Source organism: Microtus pennsylvanicus, chromosome 2, assembly GCF_037038515.1.
Source record: "Microtus pennsylvanicus isolate mMicPen1 chromosome 2, mMicPen1.hap1, whole genome shotgun sequence".
In the NCBI taxonomy this organism is placed as follows: domain Eukaryota; kingdom Metazoa; phylum Chordata; class Mammalia; order Rodentia; family Cricetidae; genus Microtus; species Microtus pennsylvanicus.
The window spans coordinates 27,408,756-27,429,225 of record NC_134580.1 but is presented as its reverse complement, the minus strand read 5'-3'; the positions used below and the strand labels follow the sequence as shown (position 1 = coordinate 27,429,225).

Genomic DNA, 20,470 nt, shown 5'->3' with positions numbered 1-20,470 from the left:
AAAAGCACACACTACCAAATAAGGCTTTTTATGTTGGTTCTAGGGATCTGAACTTAGTTCCTCAAGCTTTTGAGGCAAGTATTTTTATCAACCGAGCCATCTCCCCGGCACCTTTTCTAGTTCTGTTTATTTTTGTTTGGTTGGTTTGGTTTGGTTTTTCAAGACAGGACAGGGTTTCTCTATGTAGCCCTGGCTGTCCTAGAACTCACCTGCCTCTGCTTCCCAAGTACTGTGATTAAAGTCCTAGGCCACAGCTACCACCACCGCTGCCGCGGCCGCCACCACCACTGCTGCCCAGCAACCGTTAGTGGTTTTAAGAGATTTGAGACAGAAGCACATACTTACAAGTTGGCCCAGAGCCACAAACCTGATAAAAAGCAGAGCTAACAGTAAAGGTACTTGCCACACAAGCCCAACTACCTGAGTTTTTTAGTTGCCAGAACCCATTTAGAGGTAGAGAAAAAACAGGCTCCACAAAATTGTCCTCTCACGTCCACGTGCAGTCATGGCATGCACCGACACACACCTTGCTGCATATTCATGAATCAGTGTTTTTAAAGCAGAGCTGGTAGGTATGGAGACATGTGTCTTTAGTTCTGGCAGAGGCAGACAGATCTCTTGAGTTTGAGGCTAGCCTGATCTACATAGCAAGTTCCAGGTGCTACATAGTAAGACTGTGTCTCAAAAAAAAAAAAAAAGGCTAATGTTTAAACTTAAACTGTCTGGTTCAAGGTTTTATGCTTCCCTGTCTTTACATTAATTTTCCTTTCTAATTCTCCTCTCAGGACTGTTCTTACCTTATTTCCGGTAGTTCTCTTATCTTGGACCATAGTTAGGGTCCAGGGTAAATTCAGAGAGATCTGCCAACATTATCAGGGTTTCTAGGGAAAGGTTGAATTGTTTGTATTTTGACTGGTATTGTGAACCCACAGATCCCTTCCCTTTCTTGGAGAGTAAATCATAAAGAATCAGCCCACCAGACCCACCGTCTGTGCTGAAACCTAACCAGACTGAACGTGGCACCCAACATCACGAGTACCGCCAGACTGGGTTCCTTTCTACCAGTGCTTTGCTGATAGGACAGTTTGCATCCAAGCCAGGAGTAGGTTCTGAATAATTCCTTGGCTCTCGTTCCTTTGCCTATGCCATATTGCTCTTGTTCTTCCAAAGCGGGCTTCCTAAGGGTGGGTCCCCTTAGGAACCCAGGGAGACATCATCTCCTGGAATAGGCCAGCTTGCAGTGCTGGCGGTTGAGCCACTGCCCCTGCGGTTGAGCCACTGCCCCTGCGTCAGTCCTCACAGCTCTCAGCACATTCCCAAGCTTGGGGGAGGAAGGCTTCCAAATATTAGAGCGTGTTTATGTGTATGTGTGTGTAGGGGGACACGTGGTGGGAAGGACAAATGTCTCCTTGTGTCACATTCCTTCATCGAGGAGGATTTGTCTAGGGAGGAGACAAGGCTTTAAAAGCTGTGGGACTCTGGTGGGACCTTGTGGAAAGCAGCACCTGGAAGCCCTCTTCAGTGCAGCTGGTAGGTGCAAGGTATCATGAGGGGGGAGTGGATGGGACAGCAGAGAGGCGGGTTCTACTTGTCTATTCTTCAGTGAGTCCTGTCTCTGCCCTTTTAATAACCCTTCGGGTCCCTGTCCCCTTAAAAAGAAGTCTCTATACCCAAATGTTCCATGTACTTTTTTGAACTACAAACTGGGATCTCTCATTTACCCCCTAAATCCCCACTAAGTCTCCATCTGAGGATGGTGCTGAAGACGCAAGGGTTACTACAATTTGGAAGCTCACAAGCTTCAGCTCTCAAAAGTCAGGAGAAGCAAATGGTCCCTTCTTCCTCAGGAGCCATTGCCGTTCTTTCCCCCCTCCCTGCACCCCTCCACTCCACTGAGCTGCTGCCATGGTTGCCAGGCATGGTTGCTAAGTCTCTGCATGGAAGGGTTGGCGTGGGCTGTGCTGCCACTAACATTACCATGGTGAATCAGGGGACACCTGGTACAGGCTTAGGGGGAGGAAGCCTGAGGATGCAAGCAACAACCCCCCCTCCAGAACAGAGTAAGTCCAAAAGGTGAGCTGCACTTGAGGGTGGCCAAGTGAACTAGACAATTGTGAGCTAGACATCCTAGGAAAGGCAGGCTACTTTTATCCTTTCTGTTGCTAGGGGATTTGGCACTCCATTCTTCCTCCATCCCCCTCTGTTAGGGTACAAGTGTATCTAAGCGCTCTGTCTGCACCCCACATAAGGCTTGGTAGAGCTGTGTGGGCACAGAACTATGTAATCCCAGAATCCTGGCGTCTGGGTTAGGGGAGCCAGCATGCCCAAGGGCACCCATATCTAGAGTGAGAGTTGTCCTGTTGCTTAGGTGGCCAGGACAGACTGAGTTCTGCCTTACACACCTGCAGAGAAAAAGGTGAGGAGTAAAGGTTGCTGGAGCCACCGTTGGGGGGAGGGCCTGGGGGAGCAGCTGTCCCCCAGAGTTGCACAAAAGCCTCTTGAAAGCTTCTCTCTACTGCTTGAACTGGTTACTCATCCGCACCCGAATGCCACCGACGCTAAAAATAGCCCGCCCCCTCCCCCCAACTGTGGGCCAGCCTCTCCTGCACCCCAACCCCATGGAAGCCAGCAAAGAGTGGCAGGCAGAGACCTTAGTTCTATTCTCACCACTCCCTGTCGGAGAAAAGGAGTCCAGGTAGACAGGGATAGATCACTGGTGGTCAGGCAACCTGACAAGCAAGAAAGCGAAGGGTTAAAACTTCGGGAAGTGTGCAGAAATGGGGGCTGGAGGAGGGGGCACTGTAAGCTTGCTAAGAATCAGAAGTCTCTCCTCCGCCCATTTGTGGGTCCCATTAGGCTTGGGGGACCCGAGCAGTGGAAAGGGGCGTCCAATCCCAGGCCCCAGGGGGCGGCCGTGTACATGGGGGAGGTAGCAACGCGGAGCTGTCCACGGCGGCGTGTCACATGCGCGCGCGCCCGCGCGCGAGCACACACACACACACACACACAGGCAGGCACACACGTGTGCCCGGGTATATATAGTTGCCAGTCCCTGGGCCTGCCGCTCTGCAGTGGGCGCCGGCTCCCTGAGTTGGGAGGGGGCTCACGGGGCGGGTGGGAGGGTGGGGGGCCGGGGTGGGGTGGGGCAGGATGCTGGATGGCCCGTTATTCTCCGAGGGGCCCAACAGCCCCCGGGAGCTACAGGATGAGGAGTTGGGCAGCTGCCTTTGGGTGCAGAAGTCCAAGCTGTTGGTGATTGAAGTGAAGACTATTTCCTGTCATTATAGTCGTCGCGCCCCTTCTCGACAGTCCATGGACATCCAGGCCAGCTACTGGGCCCGTGGGCCCCAGAGCCGCACGTGAGTGAAGGAGGGGGTGAGGGGCAGCAAGTGGTGGGGTGGGAAGTGGGGTCCAGACCTCCCCCGCTGGCACCAGCAATTACTCCTGGCCCCTTCTCTTCCCGCGCCTCCCTCCCCCTACTCGTCGAGGACTGGGGCCTGACTTATTCAGCGCTGTTTATGGGGACAGAAAAGGTAGTGAGAAAGGGCAGGAGGTGAGATGGGGCAGTCGCTGTTAAAGTGTGCATGGAGAGATGGCGAGGAGTCTCATTTCGACTTCAGCCCTAACATATACGCACGTGCACTCGCACACACACTCACGCGTACCCTCCCACATGGCTGCCCCAAGTGGTCTCCAGTACTCCCAGCTCCCCGGACCTCGGCTCCCTTTCCCCACAAACTGCTCACCTGGGTTCCTGCTCATTGTCCCAGGTGTAGGCTACGCCCAGGATCCCCTGAGCCGCCACCCCGCCGACCCTGGGCCACCAGGGTGCTGCAGGAGGCGACCAACTGGCGGGCGGGGACCCTCGCCGAGGTCCGAGCCCGGGAACAAGAGAAAAGGAAGGCGGCGTCGCAGGAGCGGGAGGCCAAGGAGACCGAGAGAAAAAGGCGCAAGGCTGGGGGGGCCCGACGGAGTCCCCTAGGTCAGCCCCGCCCAGAGACCCGGAACGCCCTTCGGGCGGCCCAACCAACAGGGTTCCCAGTTTTCTCCAGACCAGAGCGCTTCGGGCAGGTGGGGCGAGCGCCCCGTCCATCTGCGCTCCAGCAGAGTGACCCAGGGGTGGCATGGGCGGGGCCATGGGGAGGTAGGAGACCAGGGCCCCCTAGCTACGAGGCCCACCTGCTGCTGAGAGGCGCTGCAGGCACAGCCCCAAGACGCCGCTGGGACCGGCCGCCACCCTATGTGGCTCCACCTTCTTATGAAGGCCCCCACAGAACCCTGGGGACTAAGCGAGGCCCGGAGCTCTCCCGGGCGCCCACCTCATCTGCCCCAGTTCCAGTCGCCACCAGGACAGAGGCAGGGCGCGCGAAGAAGAGGCTGGATCCTCGAATCTACCGGGATGTTCTAGGGGCTTGGGGTCTCAGACAGGGACGGGGACTCTTAGGAGGAGCTCCTGGCTGTGCAGCGGCCAGAGCCAGGCCAGAGTCCTGCAGAGAGGCTATAGAGAAAAGCTCGGGCCTAGCTGCTGCTGGCCTGAACAGTGGTGGCGAGGACCGTCCCCAAGCCAAAGCTACTGGCAGTCCAGGCACCACGGAGGCAGCTCCCGCTGGGTCTACGACCCGCAGTCCCCCATGTCCTGCTCCCAGGTCCAGGCAGCACCTTAAGGGCTCAAGGGAAAGGAAAGAAGGAAGTGAACATATTTGGCTTCCCAGGTGTTGGCTTCCCTCCCCTACAAAGCCTCCAGTTAGGCACAGCCAGACTCTCCCCAGACCCTGGGCTCCTGGAGGCACCGGGTGGAGAGAGTCTCTGGGTCAAAGAGAGGGGACAGAACATGAAACCCTGGAAATTTGGAAGGCGACCCGCCGTGCCCACACCCTGCCCCGCAGTTCCCGAGGCCCCTCTCGTAGAGAAGGCATCTTTGTCATTGATGCCACGTGCGTGGTGATAAAGTCCCAGTATGTTCCGACCCTTCGGACCCAGCAGGTGCAGCTTTTGCCCTCTGGGGAGCCATGCATTGGGAACGACAGCCCCAGGCAACCCAAGCCCTGCCACGAGGAGGGTGAGGGGGTCGCTGCCAATCCCTCAGTTTGCCAAAAGCTACTGTTGAGCAGTGGCATCTCAAACCAGCCGGGCGGGGGTCGCGAGTGCGAAGCCGAGGGAGGAGAGCAGGGGGATTCTTCACTGGAGGACCGCGCCTCCTGCAGTTTAGGGCTCCCTGTTTGCGAAGTGAACCTACGAGACGCCCCCACGCAGCCAGGTAGCCCTGAGCACCCGACCTTAGGCCCAGCGGCTCTGGGATGCTCGGGCAGCGTGAAGGGCTCAGAAACGGTTGGGGTCCTGCGGCGCACGGGCGGGGGCTGGGCGCGGACTCCAGGACCCTACGCCGGGGCATTGCGGGAAGCCGTGTCCCGCATCCGCCGCCACACCGCCCCAGATTCGGACTCAGATGAAGCTGAGGAGCTCAGCGTCCATAGTGGCTCCTCTGATGGAAGCGACACAGACGCCCCAGGCGCCTCCTGGCGGAGTGAGAGGACCCTGCCTGCGGTTGGAAACTCCCATCCCAGGGAAGGCGGGAAGAGAGCCGAAGTGAGCGACAGCATCCGGGAGATTCTAGATGTCATCAGTCAAACTGAGGAAGGCCCCTTCGGGGAGGACACCAGGAAAACGCCACAGGGGAAAAGAGAGAGAGAGTGAGCGATGCCCCATTTTGTTCTCGTGTGGCTCAGCCCATCCATCCTTGGGCTCACTGGCCTCCTTTACTCTCTACAGGCTTCGTCTGCTTCCCTTTTCTTCTTTCCCACCTATACCTGTTCCCACACTTGAAACAGAGGAAAGAGAGGCAAGACAGCAATCGCCAATCCAAGCACTAGCTTCAGGGGAGATGGGGCTAGGATTCAACCCTGCTACGATTCGGCGGCGCTGCGCAGAACTGAGCAGAGAGACAAGCCAAAGGGCAGGGAATGGTGGCAGTTATAAAAAAGCAATGGTCAGGTCAGGATCCCTGGCAGGAGAAAAAAAATAATGGAGAGGCCTTGAACCTAGGGACTACGTGATCAGGCGGCAGAGGGGCTTTTGACAGAGAGGGAATGGATGCATACACAACCAGCAAACTGGGAAGAGGGCTGTCTTTGATGTTACAGCTCAAGTTTCAGTTCCAGCTCTGCCACTTAGCTACTGGTAGACCCTAGACTAAGTAACTACATTTGCACCTAACCATCCTGTAAATGTCAAATGAGCGATCTCTGCCGCCCATTCTTCCGTCCCTGGAACTTGGGGAATAAGTGAATAGAATCTGAGGGCTCTTACCCGTTTCACTCTTCCTCGGTTCGGAAGACTGTCAAGGTTTTCAGATCTAAATGGACAAAGGGCTTCTATCCCAACTTCCCAAGTTTAGGTGAGTGTTTCGCAAGGCAGAGCAGGATACCAGCCCGATCTCTGCCTCTGGCCTGTGGTGGACCAAAGTGGAGAGGGAAGGTAGCCAATGAATCAGCTTGGGACGTTTTTAGGCCTTCTCCCTTTCCTCTATCTCCGTGTCCTTAGTGATGCTCTCAAGTGTTACCGGGATTTCCCACGCAGATGGTATCGCCCTCCTGACAGGACCCTGACAATCTCTGCATCTCTCCTAGAAAACAGCCAGGCGAGGGGGGAAGGCTGATCTTCAGCGGTCGGTGTGGGGTGTGATACTCGCTGGAGCCACTACGGGGCGCGCGCAGGTCGCGAATTCCCCCGGTTGCTGGTGCTCGAGTGCCCCCACACCAGCACTGCCAGTTACCTAGTTATCTGGATCCCTAGTAACCCAGCGCCGGTTTCCCGCCTTGACACCTCCAAGCCGCGCGCGGGGCCGGGAGCAGGCCTCCGGTCTCCCAGACCTCTGGGGCGCGCCGAGCCCTTCTTTGTATTGATCCACGCCAACAGGCTTATTAAGACTGACGTTTAAGTCTTTTTTTTTTCTTCTTCTTTCCAACCTTGGGCACTTCCTCTGTGTCTGCTATTTACTAGCCATGTGACCTTGGCCAAATCACTTCACCTCCCTGAGCCTCAGTTTCCTCATCTGTCAAATGGGGGTTTATAAACACCTACCTCGCAGGGTTGTTGTGAGGATTTAATGCGGTAATGTATATAAGGCGCCTTGCAGAGTGCCTGGCACATAGTAGGCACCCAATAAATCTACTCTTCCCTTTATGCAGCTCTGGAGTCTTTCTTTGCTGATCTAGCCCCACCTGTCCCTCCCTCGAGCCTTCTTGGCTTCTTCCCGTTCACTGTAAGGGGGGGGGCGCACTCCTCTCTGGTGGAAACTTCGGGTCCATCCTGTCTCCCTGGCTGGGACTCTCCTTTTCTTGTCCCCCCTGCCCCACCCCTGCCCGCTCTTCCCTCTGCCCTCGTGCACCACCCCGCCCCCCATTCCGGGCAAGGGCTGAGTCAGTCTAGGTAAATTTAGCCACTGGGCAGGAGCGGGGGCTTTGCCCAGACTCGGTCGCCAGGTCGAACCCATCCCCCGCCCCGCCTCTGTCCCTATTCCCATCGAATCCCGCCAACCCCGACTCCCGCAACTCTTTAGACCGCTTTCAAACCACTTAGACTTTCATTTTCCAATTAGCTTGACAACACACCCGGAGAGACCCAAAGGCGGGACGCGTAGGGGGCAGGGCTCCCGGTCCACAGCTAGCCGCGGGTCTTGGTTCGGCAGATGAGGGTCTCCCATTCGGGTTTCCCAAATCTAGGGGCGGCATTCACTAGTCGGATCTTCCCAGGAATATTCACCTGCCATCCTGTTTGTCACCTACACGTTTCCTGTTGCTCTTGGTGGAGGAGGGCAAGGAGGGGCCAGGTCACGTTGGGCAAAGATCAAAGGTATCAAAGTCTTTACCCTTTTCACTGCTATTTCTGAGCACCGCCTGGGCTAGAAAGAGCAGAAATGGCAAGGCCTGCCTGGCAATGTGATAAAGAACTGGACTCTTGCATCAAATTCTGGAAGAAGCCTATCAAGGGAGATCCTAGTTTTATAAGATCCAGGGAAAGTCCATGGAGGAGATGACATTTAGATACAAATTAGAAAGGAACTTGGTCGGTGGTGCACACCTTTAATCCCAGCACTCAGGAGGCAGAGGCAGGCGGATCTCTGGGTGTTTTAAGGTCAGCCTGATCTACAGAGTGAGTTCCAGGGCATCCAGGCAAAAATAAACATATATTTTAAAAAGAGAAAGATGCCAGGCATGGTTGCACTTTCCTGTAAACTGGAGGCAGAGATAGGAGAATGGTTGTAAGTTTGAGCCTAGCCTGATTTACATAGTGAATTCCAGCCCAGTCCAGCCCATCAAGATTCTCTCTCTAAAAATGAAGGGGTCAGGGAGCACAACCCATCCCTGGGAGAGGAAGGTTGAAGGGCTCAGCAGTAGTGTGGTGGCCTAGACAGTACAATGTCCTGAGTTTGATTCTCAGCACTGAAAAATACAAATCCTAGGTTAGAGAACAGCCACCCCCTTCGTGCAAGAACCATTTTGGGTCTTTAGGGTGTGAGGAAACACATGCCTTCTTACAGAATTTGCCAAGGATGAAGTCAGAACCAGCCACCAAAGTTCTGGGAGAGAAAGAGAGAGAGGAATGGCTACAGGGTTCAGGGCCAGACCCTGGTAAGTAGTATCTTAGGCTGTCCCCATGGGGCCCTGTGGGTGGCAGGTTAGAGACTCCCTGCTGTGAAAATGACTTCTAAATCTAGCTGTGTCTGCTAGCCACCCAGCCTCCCGAAGGAGGCCACAACCATCCCCCCTCCTTGGAACTGCCTCTCTGATTGGGAGAAAAGACAGCAGGTGCAGGGGGACTACTTGATTAGGGGCACCAGATCTTAGGTTAACAGGGGACCCCAAACAGGGACTCTCAGATTCCCCAGCAGCCCAGTTCTTCCTTGAAATATTTTCTACCCCACACTTCTGTCATACTTGATAAGGTGTTAGGGAAGCCAGGAACCCTGTCCTTTTCCGATTTAGGAGAACTCGGAGGTGTCTTGAGGCTAGCTGGATAAAGAAACCCAGGCAGACACAAGTTGTAACTGCGACACTGAGAGATCAGTGGTGTGGATGTGTTCTGGAGAGAGGAGAGGGGGGCAGGAGAAACCGCTACCACAGGGAGGACTTGGGATGTGTGTAGAGTGTGTCCATGGAGGATAGGAAGTCATGTGTTCACTCGTCCATTGACCATGTGTGCCAGGAGCGCAGAAATCCAGTCATGCTTCTACCTTTAGGGAACTCACACATATACTAAAATTGGAGCCATAGGGAGAAGATCAGCATGGTGTCTGTGCAAGGGTGACATTCGAATTGGGGAATCCTACCAGCACATTAAATAGGATTGGGGAGTCATTCTGTGGATGGATGCTCCATCCAGGCATCCAGTCATTCATGCATGCATCCGTACATCCCACCTATCCATTTACTTATCTATCCATCGACTCAACTGATGGATATCCATCTGAGCCCCTCTCCATTTCCAGCTACCCATGCGTCTATTTCCTCACCCATGAAGCCATCCATTCATGGTTTAATGGGGCCCTATGATGCCCCCATCTCAGTGCTGGAAAGGATGGCACGGAGCTTGTGTCCTCAGCCATGTAACCTAGTCCATCACATACAAGGATGGCCAGTGGATGTCATCAAGAATAGTCCCAACAGCAAAGCATTTCAGAGCTCAGATAGACAAGGGCGCTTTGCCAAGGGAAAATGGAAGAGTCTCCTGGGGGATAAGGGGTGTTTGAGGCTGTTCTCACCGAGATGAGGGAAGAGGTGAGTCCAGCATATGGGAAGACATATGGCTTCCACAGGGAACCAAGTCCCAGAGAAGAAAGAGGAACAGATCACAGAGAGCTTAGAGGTGAGAGCAAAGCTTCTGACCTTCAAAGGGGCAAAATAGACGCCCCTAGTTCCAGTTATCCCAGTTACCTGGGAGGGTTGAGAGTGGAGATGTCTTGAGCCCAGGAATTTGAGGTCAACATGGGAAAGGCATTGAGACCCTAATCTGACCAAAGAAACGCAGGGACTTTTGTGAATGGATTTGAAAGAGAGATGACACATAGTTTCAAACTGGGAGTATCTTCCTGTATTTCAGTGCTGAACATTTTCCTGATTCTTGATCACGACCCCTGCTGTGTCTTCTCTTTTTGGCTTGTTTTGGTTTTGCTGTGGCAGTGGTGGTGGTACTCTACTTGAGACAGGGCCTCACTTACCTGGCTTACCTGGAACTTTCTATTTTAACCAAACTGAACTGGAACTCCCAGAGATCCACTTGCCTTTGCCTCCCAAATGCTGGGAGTAAAGGCCTGTGCCTGGCACCTTTGTTGATTTTTTAATAAATTATTTATTTTTATTTTATGTGCATTGGTGTTTTCCTTGCACATATGTTAGGTTATCAGATCTCCTGGAACTGGAGTTACAGGCAGCTGTGAACCACTGTGTGGGTCCTGGGAATTGAACCTGGGTTCTCTGAAGAGAAGTTAGTGCTCTTAGCTGCTGAGCCATCTCTCCAGCTCCACCTTTGTTGTTTTTATTATCATTTGAATTTTTGCTGCTATCTGAGTTACTTAACAATAATGTTTGACTTTGTAGCCCCTAAGGCCGGGCATGGAACACACCCTCAGTAAGGATGGTGTAAGAAGGGGGTAATGAAGCCTGGGGATGTAACTATGTTGATAAGAGTACCTGTCTACCATGCACAAAGCCCCTCCCCAGAACTCTATACATGGCTGCCCCACAAATCCTAGCACTCAGGAGGTACAGGCAAAAGGATCAGGTATTCACCGTTATCCTCAGCACATAGGAAACTTGAGGCCAGCCTTGGATGCATGATACGCTCCTTTCAAAAAAAATGGAGGGATGATTTAAAATAAAAACTGTAAAAGCAGCCCTGCCATGACAAGGTAACATAAAGGAGGATGGTTGCCGTTCAGACACCGCCTGCAGCTTTATCTTCTCAACCAATGCCTCCGGAAGCTCTCCCATATCTACCGCAAGGTGGCGCTGCTCGAACTTTAGCTCTGAGATCTGCCAGGATCCTTAGCGCTTCAGCGGGTCAGTTGCCCAGCCAGGACTGTCCAGGAATGATGTAGACAACTCTTTCTACCAAGTGCTAGATGGATGAAGAGCCCGAGGATAGCTGTTTAAGAGAAGATCCAACAGACCTCAACTTCTATGCAACTACTGGCCTGATCTATCCTGTTAGGCTAGGTATAATATTAGAATCTTGTAAAAATAACAGTGACCAAAACATAATTTCTGCCCTCAAGAATCTCACGTCCTAATCTCACTCAAGTCTTCCCGTTTTTATTATACCTTAAACACACACACACACATCACATAAGCACCCACATGTCATACACACACTGTATGAACACACACACTTGCTCCCAAGAAAACCCAGAAAACCATCTTTATATGACATCTATCTTTGGAACCACTCACATATCTAAGCTAGTTTTTATTTAACCGTCACATTGGTGTGGATGTGGGGGATAGTCTGACTCTGGACTGCTTCTTCCCAGGGTGGCTCCTCACCTGCCCTTCTGCTCCCCATCACACCCACCAATTCTGTTCTTTTTAGCCTTCTCCAACAAACCCACAGCCACTCTGTCAGCTCTGGTAGCTTCTGAGTACACCTAGTAGGGAATAGTATGCCTCCCAGTACTCCAGAGTCCTGTTGACTACAGGGGCACCTTGATGCCACCTACCCAGAAAGAAGGAGTGCCAGCCTGGCTGTGGGTCCAGGGCTCTGTATGACAAATCTGTCTGCTTTCTTTTCTCACCTACTTTAGGAGAATCAGGGGTTTCTTCGCAACACAACTCCACAGTGGTGGTGGCTTTGGGAGACACTACTTGAAGGTGGAACATTATGGAACATCGTCCATTTTCCCAACATGCTCCAGGGCCCATCTTAGCCCTTGGCGCGTTTTGGAGAGGAAGGGAGGGAGGGTTGGTGCTGAGAGTGGGAGCCAGGCCCATCAAGGTCCCAGGAGTGAATGCGGCATTGTTGGCCAGGCCAGAGTCACAGATAATTACCTCAATTAGTGACAATGGGAGAGTAATAAATACAGGCTTAGTGTCTCCTACCCCACCAGGGCTCCGAAGATTAATCCAGGCTGACGGGCGGGCCCTGAAAGGCGTGATGGACAATTCATTAAACTCCCCAAATGCCGCACAACCTGGGCGTGAAGGCTGAGTTAGCCCCCTGGGGGCTGCGCCTTTGTCCTGATTGTGTGTCTCCGCCACAGCAGAGCCTAGCAGCCCCCAGAGAGCCGGGAGGTGAGTGGGGCTCCCTGAGCCCGGCCAGGCGGAGGGGGGATTAGGCCTCGGTCTGGCCCTGGTTGCCCTGGCACACTGGCCCGGCCTGACAGGAATGTCCGTCGGGGGGAGCGGGCCGAGCGGAGGGGCGGGGCCGACAAGGTGGAGTAAGGGGGGCACACAAAACCAGGGGCAGGAGGAGTTAATTAGACGCCAGCCGAGGAGGGCGAGGGGCCACAATAGGGCTGAAGGGCCGCCAGGGACGGCCCCTTCACTTCCGAGGATTAATAGGGAGGAAGGAGTAGGGAGGGGTTCAGCCCTGGAAGAGGAAGGCTTGCCCCTCTTGCCTAGATGGGCACCTACTTAGCAAAGTGGCTGGGAGGCTCTAGTAGCCTGGGTGGGTACCCTCAGCATCCCACAGAAGGGCTCTCCCTTTCTACCTGCAGGTACACTGCAGCCTTGGAGAGGATAAATGGGAAGAGAGAGATCTCATCTACCAGGAAAAGTTAGGCAGACAATGCAATGAGGGATCTTATTCTCAGCTCCTTTTATCCAGCGCCTCATATAACCTACTCCAAGACAGTGCTAATGCTAGATAGCCAACCTCCCCTCCACTGAGGATGCCACCAGGCTAAAGGCAGAGCACCCTGGATGCAGGCCAGACTGGGACCGATGTGAACACACAGGAATAGAACGTGCATGTGTGCATTTGTGACAGCAGTTGTATGTTCACACCTTGGGATATGGCCTGCTAGTGAGCGAGTGAATGAATGATTAAACTATGAATGAATGAATGATTGAACTGTTTTATTAAGGGCGTAAGGAAAAGAAGCAACAACCCAGGATTGCACCTTGACCCTGAGTGCCCAGCAGAGTCCTTTCAAGCTAGACTTATGCTCTCAATACCAGGGAGGGTGGGGAACCCCACGCGTGCAGTAAACAAATGTCTAAATGTATGCGTAACAGTGGTGGTTCATTCACCTGGGAAAGGTCTAAACAAACAAACAAACAAACAAACAAATGTTGCAGTAGCTGGTTGGAAGTCCCACTTCCTCCCTGGCCTCAGGGAAGAGGGCAGCCCTGGTTCCTCCCTAGGTGCCACCCCACCCTGCCCCCTCCCTGGGGATGACAGGAGAGCGAGTTGGCGGCAGTTCCCTGGGCATATTTATAACCTGCTGCTCTCTCACCAACCCAGCATGTCTGCTTTTAGCCCAGACGGGGGAGGGGGCAAGGGGGTGGTCTGTCTCATGCTGGGCCCTGGCTGGGTGTGGAAAAAGTGAGTGAAGATGGGTGGTGGGTAGCTCTGCACGGATATTCCTGCTCACACCACAGCCCAACAGCTTATTTTCTCCTCGTTTTGTTATTTTTCTCCCTCTGGCCTGGAGGAGAGGACTGAGCCTGCCTGGGGCCATAGGGAAGGGGGGCTGGACCCGAGGGTATTTGCAGCCCCACTGACGGAGTTTTTCCAAGGTGCAAGGGTAGGGTGTTCGTGGAGTTGGCTTGCTGACCCCCCAGGGACTGCGCAGCACAGCCCGCTGCCTGTCTCGGTCTTCTCAGCTTTTCCTCCACCCTGGGATATTTCAGGACCAGTCCTTACAACATTTACTGAAGTCAGCTTTGTGTCCAGGGTCCTTGGCAGCCTCACCTCCTGGCTGTGTATTTGTGTGTGGCACCTGAAGGTCAGAGGTGGGTGGAAGCTGCAGGAAGTTTCCTCGGGCACATTCCCAATGACGAGGGATGACGACTGTCTTATCTTAGGCCATTAGGCATCACCTGGTGTTTTGGGCCCTGAGACTCTCTCTAGGTACAGCCCTCGCCAGATCCTGACCCGATATCTACCGGATAAAACCGATTCTAGCTCAGAATGTACAGGAGAGATAACGCAGGTGACACTCAGCTCTAGGCTGTACTTGTAGAACCCACAGCCCTTTTACCTCGCCTCCACCAAGTGCTGAGGCTCAGACCCAGATCTGCACAATGCTCCACCTTGATGCACACTCCCAGCCCTGCGCATTCTCTATTAGGACTGAGCCTTATTCTGTATTTTACTATGGTAGCCTTCTTCCAAATTCCAGCCCCTGGAAAAGACGGGTGTTTGCCATGCTGAAGGCCAGGGTACTGGTCTGTCTTCCAATTTTCTGTGTACACAGAGGGCCTTCTTGGCGAAGTTGTTTCCCCGTCTGGATCTCTGACTTGCACATCACCACATTGCCAGCATTTGACATACGGCTGGTATGGAAAAGCTATCAGTAATTGTCCACATGACCCAAGCCGTAACAAATACTGTCTCATTTAAACCTTATCACCTGCTTAAAGGACAATGGTGACTATTCCCAATTAGCAGTCAGGGCAACAGAGACTGAGAAAGCAAGAGATATGTTGAATATCTATTTAGGAACACATGCACATGTGCGCGCACGTGCGCACACACACACACACACACACACACACACACACATAGATGTGCACAGCACACACACACACAGATGTGCACAGCACACACACACACACACACACAGAACTCAGGACCCCAGTTTCCAGGTTTCACTCCTGGAGTTAAGAATTAGGTAAGTGTAATTGGAGACTGGCCTGGGTTTTCCCACCCTGTTGCTTCTCCCTAATACTGGGCATTGTCTAGCAGTGACCCAAGCTTACACACAGCATACACACACACCCTGGGACAGCCCACTAACTTCTTACTTAAGGATAATTGAGGAGTTATTAGTTCTTCTTGGGTTAGGATTGACTCTTCGCTGCTGGATGACCTTCGTTGGAAACCCAGGGCCTTTTAGATCCTGCTCCCCAAAGTTGGATCCACTCATCAGACCTGAGATGGTTCCAGCTTTGCCAATGGAGAGAATGGGAAAGGAATGTCACTGCAGGGTTGAGAAGGCCTCGATTCAGAACCAAAGGGGTCATAGTTTATTCCCTCCAGAGAGCAGTGGTAGCCTTCAAAGACAGCAAAGGACTCTGGGAAGAGGAAGAAACTCTCAAGTCGACCAAGACCAGTTATTGCTCTTGCAAAGGTGTTCTGGTAGCTTCCATTGCTGTCTTTCTGGTCCCCTCTTGTGGGGAAGAGGCTATGGCGAAGAGCAGGCAGTAGAGTTTAAGAAGGATTCCTGTTCCCTTGTCAGGGATATGTGTATAGTTTGCTGAGAAAGGTAGGAAGACAGGATTGGGGTCGGGTGTCCTGCAGGTACTGTTAATAAGGGAACCTTCATTCTGGTTCTCTGTGGGAGTTGTTAGCTTAATGATTTGTCTGTGGACCAGTCACTCTTGGGTTTCCTTTCGGTGGCGCTACTTTAAGGCTCACTCCAGTTTGGACACAAATCCCTCTGCTCCTTTCTTCTTTTTTGCTAGTGTCCCTAAGCTTTCTGGTCCAGGTCTAGGCCCTGAGACTTGTTATCCGGATCTTCCTTACCTCAAGGCTAGAGTTGAGATACTCATAGGAGGCTCCAAGTCTTATAGGAAACGTGTGGGAGATATGTCTTTCCACTGCTCCAGCAAAAGAGACATCTATCTCAGGGACAATGGCACCCTTCCACTTGGGCTTTTCTTTCTGTTCTTCAGGCCTTGGTCACAGCCATCATTCCCTTGCAGCTATCTCCAGGCTCTTTCGGGTAGGAGATGACACTGTTGGTCTGCTGAGTGTCCATCAAGTTGGGGCATGTGTCAGCTGCTGCGGGAATAGTAGGGAGAGCCCTGCAAGGGCTCCTGGGCAGGAGACCTGGATCCCTAGTGGCCCCAGTTAGGGTCATCCAAGGGTCAGACCCTCTGGGTCCTCTTTCAGGGCCAGGAAAGGAGTTCTTCAACAATATATCTCTTCTATCTGGTTAAGAAAAATGAGTATCCTGGAGGGCAAGCAGACACTGTAAACCATGCTGTGTTCTGGATTCAAGGAACAGAGTCATTGATAAAAATAGTGATTTTATTCTTCAGAGAAAGATACATTGGTGGGGGTGAAGGGCCACTAACAGCTACCGTGGGAGGAAATACTGATCCAGTGGGCAAGGGCATCTTTGAGAAACCGGGTGAAAGACAAGAGGTTGGATAACAGCAAGGTGGAGGGCAGAACAGAGGAGTAGGGTGAAGGTGTTCTCTGCAAGCCAGGCTGGGACCCAGCACAATAAATAGTTTTATTTACATAACCAAACTCGTGGCGTTGTATCCACGTTTCAGTGCAAATTATTTACACACTGATGAGGAGGCAGGACAGGAAGGGGTGGGAGGTGGCTGAGGGAGGCATGGTTTGCAGCTGTTCAGTGGCTCCATAACAGACTAGGAGAACTGAGGTTTTTCTGCTGGGTTTCCTAACCTCATTTCCCACATCACCACAGCCGCCCTCCCTTTCACCTTGGAATCTACAGGTGGAAGGGGAAAGACCTTGACACCCAGGTGTCTTAGCTGGGGACTGGAAGGGCCTTGAGGGCCGCTGAGAGACTGGAAGACAAGGGAATAGAAAGGTCATGGGCACAATACAGCAGGGACTGCAATACCTCATAGCTGACTCCCATTCTCCCAGGAGAAGAGAAATCTCCTCTCACCCCCTGGCCAAGTAGGGGGCAGTGCAACAAGGGGTCTCCCACGAAGAGGGAGGTAGGTAGGTTGGGGCAGGGCCCTCAGGATGGCAAAAGGGTTAGTGCTGCCTCAGGCAAGTGGTTTAAGAAGCCCCCAGGTAGGAGGTGGGAGAGATGGGTCACTGTGAACCTCGGGAATGTGCTGGGGTGCTGGGTTGGGCGAATAGGGTGGGTCTTGAGTACCAAGGAATTTGTCAGGAGTGAGAGAACTGAAGAGAGTTCCCGGAGGTGCAGCGCCTCATAGACACTCGTGCAGTACGCGCGTGTGCGTGCAGTTGCGGCAGCTGACGTGGCAGCACCAATGGAAGGTGCAGTTGCAACGCTCGGTGACGCGCTGCGTGCGCGTGCGGTGGCCCCGGCCACAGCACAGCAGCTCGCAGCCGTCCAGCGCGGGAGACGAGCTATTGCAAGCACGCCCGGCTGTGCCGACTGTGCCCAGGCGCCCGCTGTATGTGCAGAAGTTGGGCGATTTCTCGAAGTAGACAAGGTCGTGAGGGGAGGGCGGCTTGTGCGCGGGGTCTTCTGGCTCCAGGCGCAGCAGCTCAGCCCGCGAAGCGCGGTTGTTACCCCGGTTGCCGTAAAGGACGCGGGAGGCGCCATCGAAGCGGTCGCGCAGCACGTCGCCCACAGCGCGCAGCGTGGGCAGCCGCATCCAACACGTGCGCACCGTGCATGAACCGGACATCCCGTGGCATTTGCACTCCTGTCGCATCTCAGAGAACACGGTCTGGGGGAGGAGGGAAGGAAAAGTATCGCAGGGTCAAAGTCAACATCTCATACATCCTCACCCACTCCACTTCCCCCGCCCTCGTCAGTGGATGCTGTGGAAACTTTAGCCAAGGTCTAGGTGTAACAAAGCCCAGGGGAGGGGAAGTGAGAAATAGCTTGCTGAGATGTGGATACTTGGCCAAGCTCTGCTCCATCCACATCAGTGAGTCAGTTTTACTTTAAACAAGTGTGCAATGGAGCCATAGCAATACATCCTATGTGTTGTTTAGCCTGTTAACCTAATCTAGTCTGTCATCAGATCAGGGATCCCTTTGCCCTCAGCCACCACCTCTTCTCCGTCTTCCCTGCGAGACTCCCACTCCCTCAGGAAGCCCTCTCCGTGTGCCTCTGGCCTCATCCTGGACCTTTAAGGCACTCCACCCCCGCCCCTGCCGCTGGCTCCAGCGCACAACCGGACGTACCGTGCGCCCTGCCTCGTTGTTGTGAAGGTTCATGAGGAAGCGCAGATCCCGCCCCTTCTCCCCAGAGTCCACGAATTCTCGGCCGAAGAGGCGGCCAAAGTCGATATTGTCGCTGCAGCCCCCCCAATGCCAGTCGGGGCCCCCAGGGCCGCGCCGCCGGTAATCACAGGTGCAAGACTCAATGGAGCCTTCGGAGCAGGAGCGCGCCACCGAATGTGTGACCCCGGCGGAGGTGATTGCGAAGATAAATGCTGTTTCCCGGCAGCCTGTGGGTGAAGCGACCCCGCACCAGTTGAGAGAACGCGTGGGGTAGAGTCAGCACCCTCTTTGGAAGGTTTGGTACCCTACAGTCCAACACCCGGACACTCGGCCCTTGGAGTCCTGAAAACCCGACAGGCCAAAGTGCTGAAAAGCTGGTCTCCAGGTCTCATAGAAAAAGCAGGTGCGCGTGCGTGAATCCATGAACACACTCCTCACCGTGCTTTACTGAGACTCGGATCTGGAGCGTAAATGGGACAGCTCCAAAGAGGATATCTCAAGTAGATCAACTTCGCATAGCCAAGATCTCGGGCGGTGTTGGAGGTGCAAACTTTGCTGAGTGCGAAGCACAACCCTGGCCCTCAGCGAAAAGTTTCCCAAGGCACCTCTGAGGGAGGCTGGAAAAGGGCAACTGTCGGCCAGTGCCCACGATCCGGAATTCCCTTTCCGTGGGTCAGTGGCTCAGCAAAGTTAAAGATCATGCCCAAAATGCGTAGCTGGAAAGAACCTGGTGCCTAAGTCTGACCTACGTTAGCACAGGGCATCAGGCCATCCTCAGGTTGATCGCGGAGCCCTGCGACATCTGAGACGTCTTCCCTGCATTCGCCCGCCCATGCCCTGGAGCTGACCCTGCTTTTCCCCTAATCCCGGAAGCGTAGCTTTCCTGGGCACCCACCTCGGTTGACGATCTTGCCGAAGAGGTGGGGCCCCGGAGCAGTAGGGCAATTCCAGCGGCGGTTCCGGAATTGCCACTTGCACTCTCGCACTGCGCTCTGCAGCCCTCCACTCACGCTGTGCAGGATCCCCGGGTTCTGGCGGATCAGTCGCCGCTGCTTGCGGCTCAGTAGCTGCAGACTGGGCTCTAGGACCAGCTGCAGACTCTTGGAATCCGTTAGCAGGTTTGTCGAGGAGGCTATGTTCACGATGCCCCTGAAGGGATGCATAAGGGCTCAGTCTGGAGAAGGGGACCTGAACATTAACCATGCGGACTGTACCAACCCTGTCCTCGCCTGGGCCTATGTGCCTAAGGAGAGCCCCGGGCTCTTGAGTTTGGTAGAACTGAGCCCCCAGGAGCCCTAGGTTTAGTGAGTGGACAGGGAAGGCACTATGAGTCCATGCATGGCTTCCTTAGCTCTTCCATCTTCCTTCAAGGCAGCCCCTGAGAGGAATTGAGCCTACAGCCTTGCCCACCTTGAAATGTTTAGGAATCCCATCTTCTTGTCCCCTCTTTTCCAGACTAGTAACTGGTTCTTTGATTCAGGACCCGAGGGACACCTAAATACCCATCACAGTGAGCCTGGACCTGGTGCTCAGTGGGAAAGGATTCTATTAGATGGGGGTGGGCTCTGGTGCATCTGGACTTCTACTTGCAAATGACTTGCCCCTCTTCAGCAGAGCTGGTCTTTGGGTTAGTTTTAGGTGAGAGCACCCTGGATGTGGTGAAGTCATGGTGCAGGCGGGAGTCTGTGGGTTGGTGATCCTCACAGCGTGGGAGCTGGGTAGGGCCGGTTCCTGGCTCTGTGCCCCAGAACAAGTGGCGACCCCATACTGGCTCACTTACCACCATCGGCCACTGCTGTTGGCGGCCAGGGCTGCGGGCAGGGCGGCCAGTGCCAGCAGCAACGTAGCAGAAACCCAGCTGGGCAGCAGCACCCAGAGCCCCATGGCCTGCCTGGCCTTGCCGGTTCTGTGCTGCAGTTCTGGCGACTTTGGTTGCTGCCCGCGACGGTGGGACTGGACGCGGCGGTGAGGGCAGTGGTGAGAGTTCGCAGGCTGGATCTAGTAACTCTGGAGGCGGGCCGCAGGCAGCATGGTTTGCTGCCCTGGCTGTTGGGCTGAAGCAGCCACTGCGGGAGGCACCGCCTCTTATAGTTGCGGCTCTGACTGCAATGACGAGAAGAGGCTGCCCCTCCGGGCCGCACTATGGCACCAGGGCGCACCGGTCAGGGCCACAGACAATGAGTAGCGAGCAAAGTTGTGGCTCTAGCCAGTATGAGCAAAGAGCTGACGGACTAGCCATCGGGGCTCACCCCCGCCCCCTGCCTGGTGGCCCCCGCCTCCAGGTCTGCACTGGCCGCCGACCCCTCCCCTTGGGGATGGCCTCCCACGCGCGCCCGCCTCACTCCGGAGCACGTCGGGGACCAGTATCCGCCAGGGGGCGCGGAGACAAAGTGCTTAGTGA

The 20,470-nt window shown here is 54.2% G+C and overlaps 2 protein-coding genes and 1 pseudogene across 2 annotated transcripts; 2 read left to right on the top strand and 1 right to left on the bottom strand.

Moving 5' to 3' along the window:
- Positions 1-2,984: 2,984 nt before the first annotated feature.
- On the top strand, positions 2,985-7,182 carry Ddn (dendrin). Its single transcript, XM_075960568.1, has 2 exons — positions 2,985-3,359; positions 3,771-7,182. The coding sequence occupies exons 1-2, from the start codon at positions 3,151-3,153 to the stop codon at positions 5,692-5,694; spliced, it is 2,133 nt and encodes a 710-aa protein (XP_075816683.1). The 5' UTR covers positions 2,985-3,150; the 3' UTR covers positions 5,695-7,182.
- Positions 7,183-9,237: 2,055 nt separating this feature from the next.
- On the top strand, positions 9,238-9,337 carry LOC142845285 (U6 spliceosomal RNA; annotated as a pseudogene).
- A 7,457-nt stretch (positions 9,338-16,794) lies between these two features.
- On the bottom strand, positions 16,795-20,347 carry Wnt1 (Wnt family member 1). The gene is made up of 4 exons (XM_075963549.1): positions 19,850-20,347; positions 18,965-19,218; positions 18,031-18,296; positions 16,795-17,567 (listed from the first exon to the last, which is right to left on the bottom strand). Exons 1-4 carry the CDS (start codon positions 19,951-19,953, stop codon positions 17,079-17,081), a joined length of 1,113 nt encoding a protein of 370 aa, XP_075819664.1. The 5' UTR covers positions 19,954-20,347; the 3' UTR covers positions 16,795-17,078.
- Between the last annotated feature and the right edge of the window lie 123 nt (positions 20,348-20,470).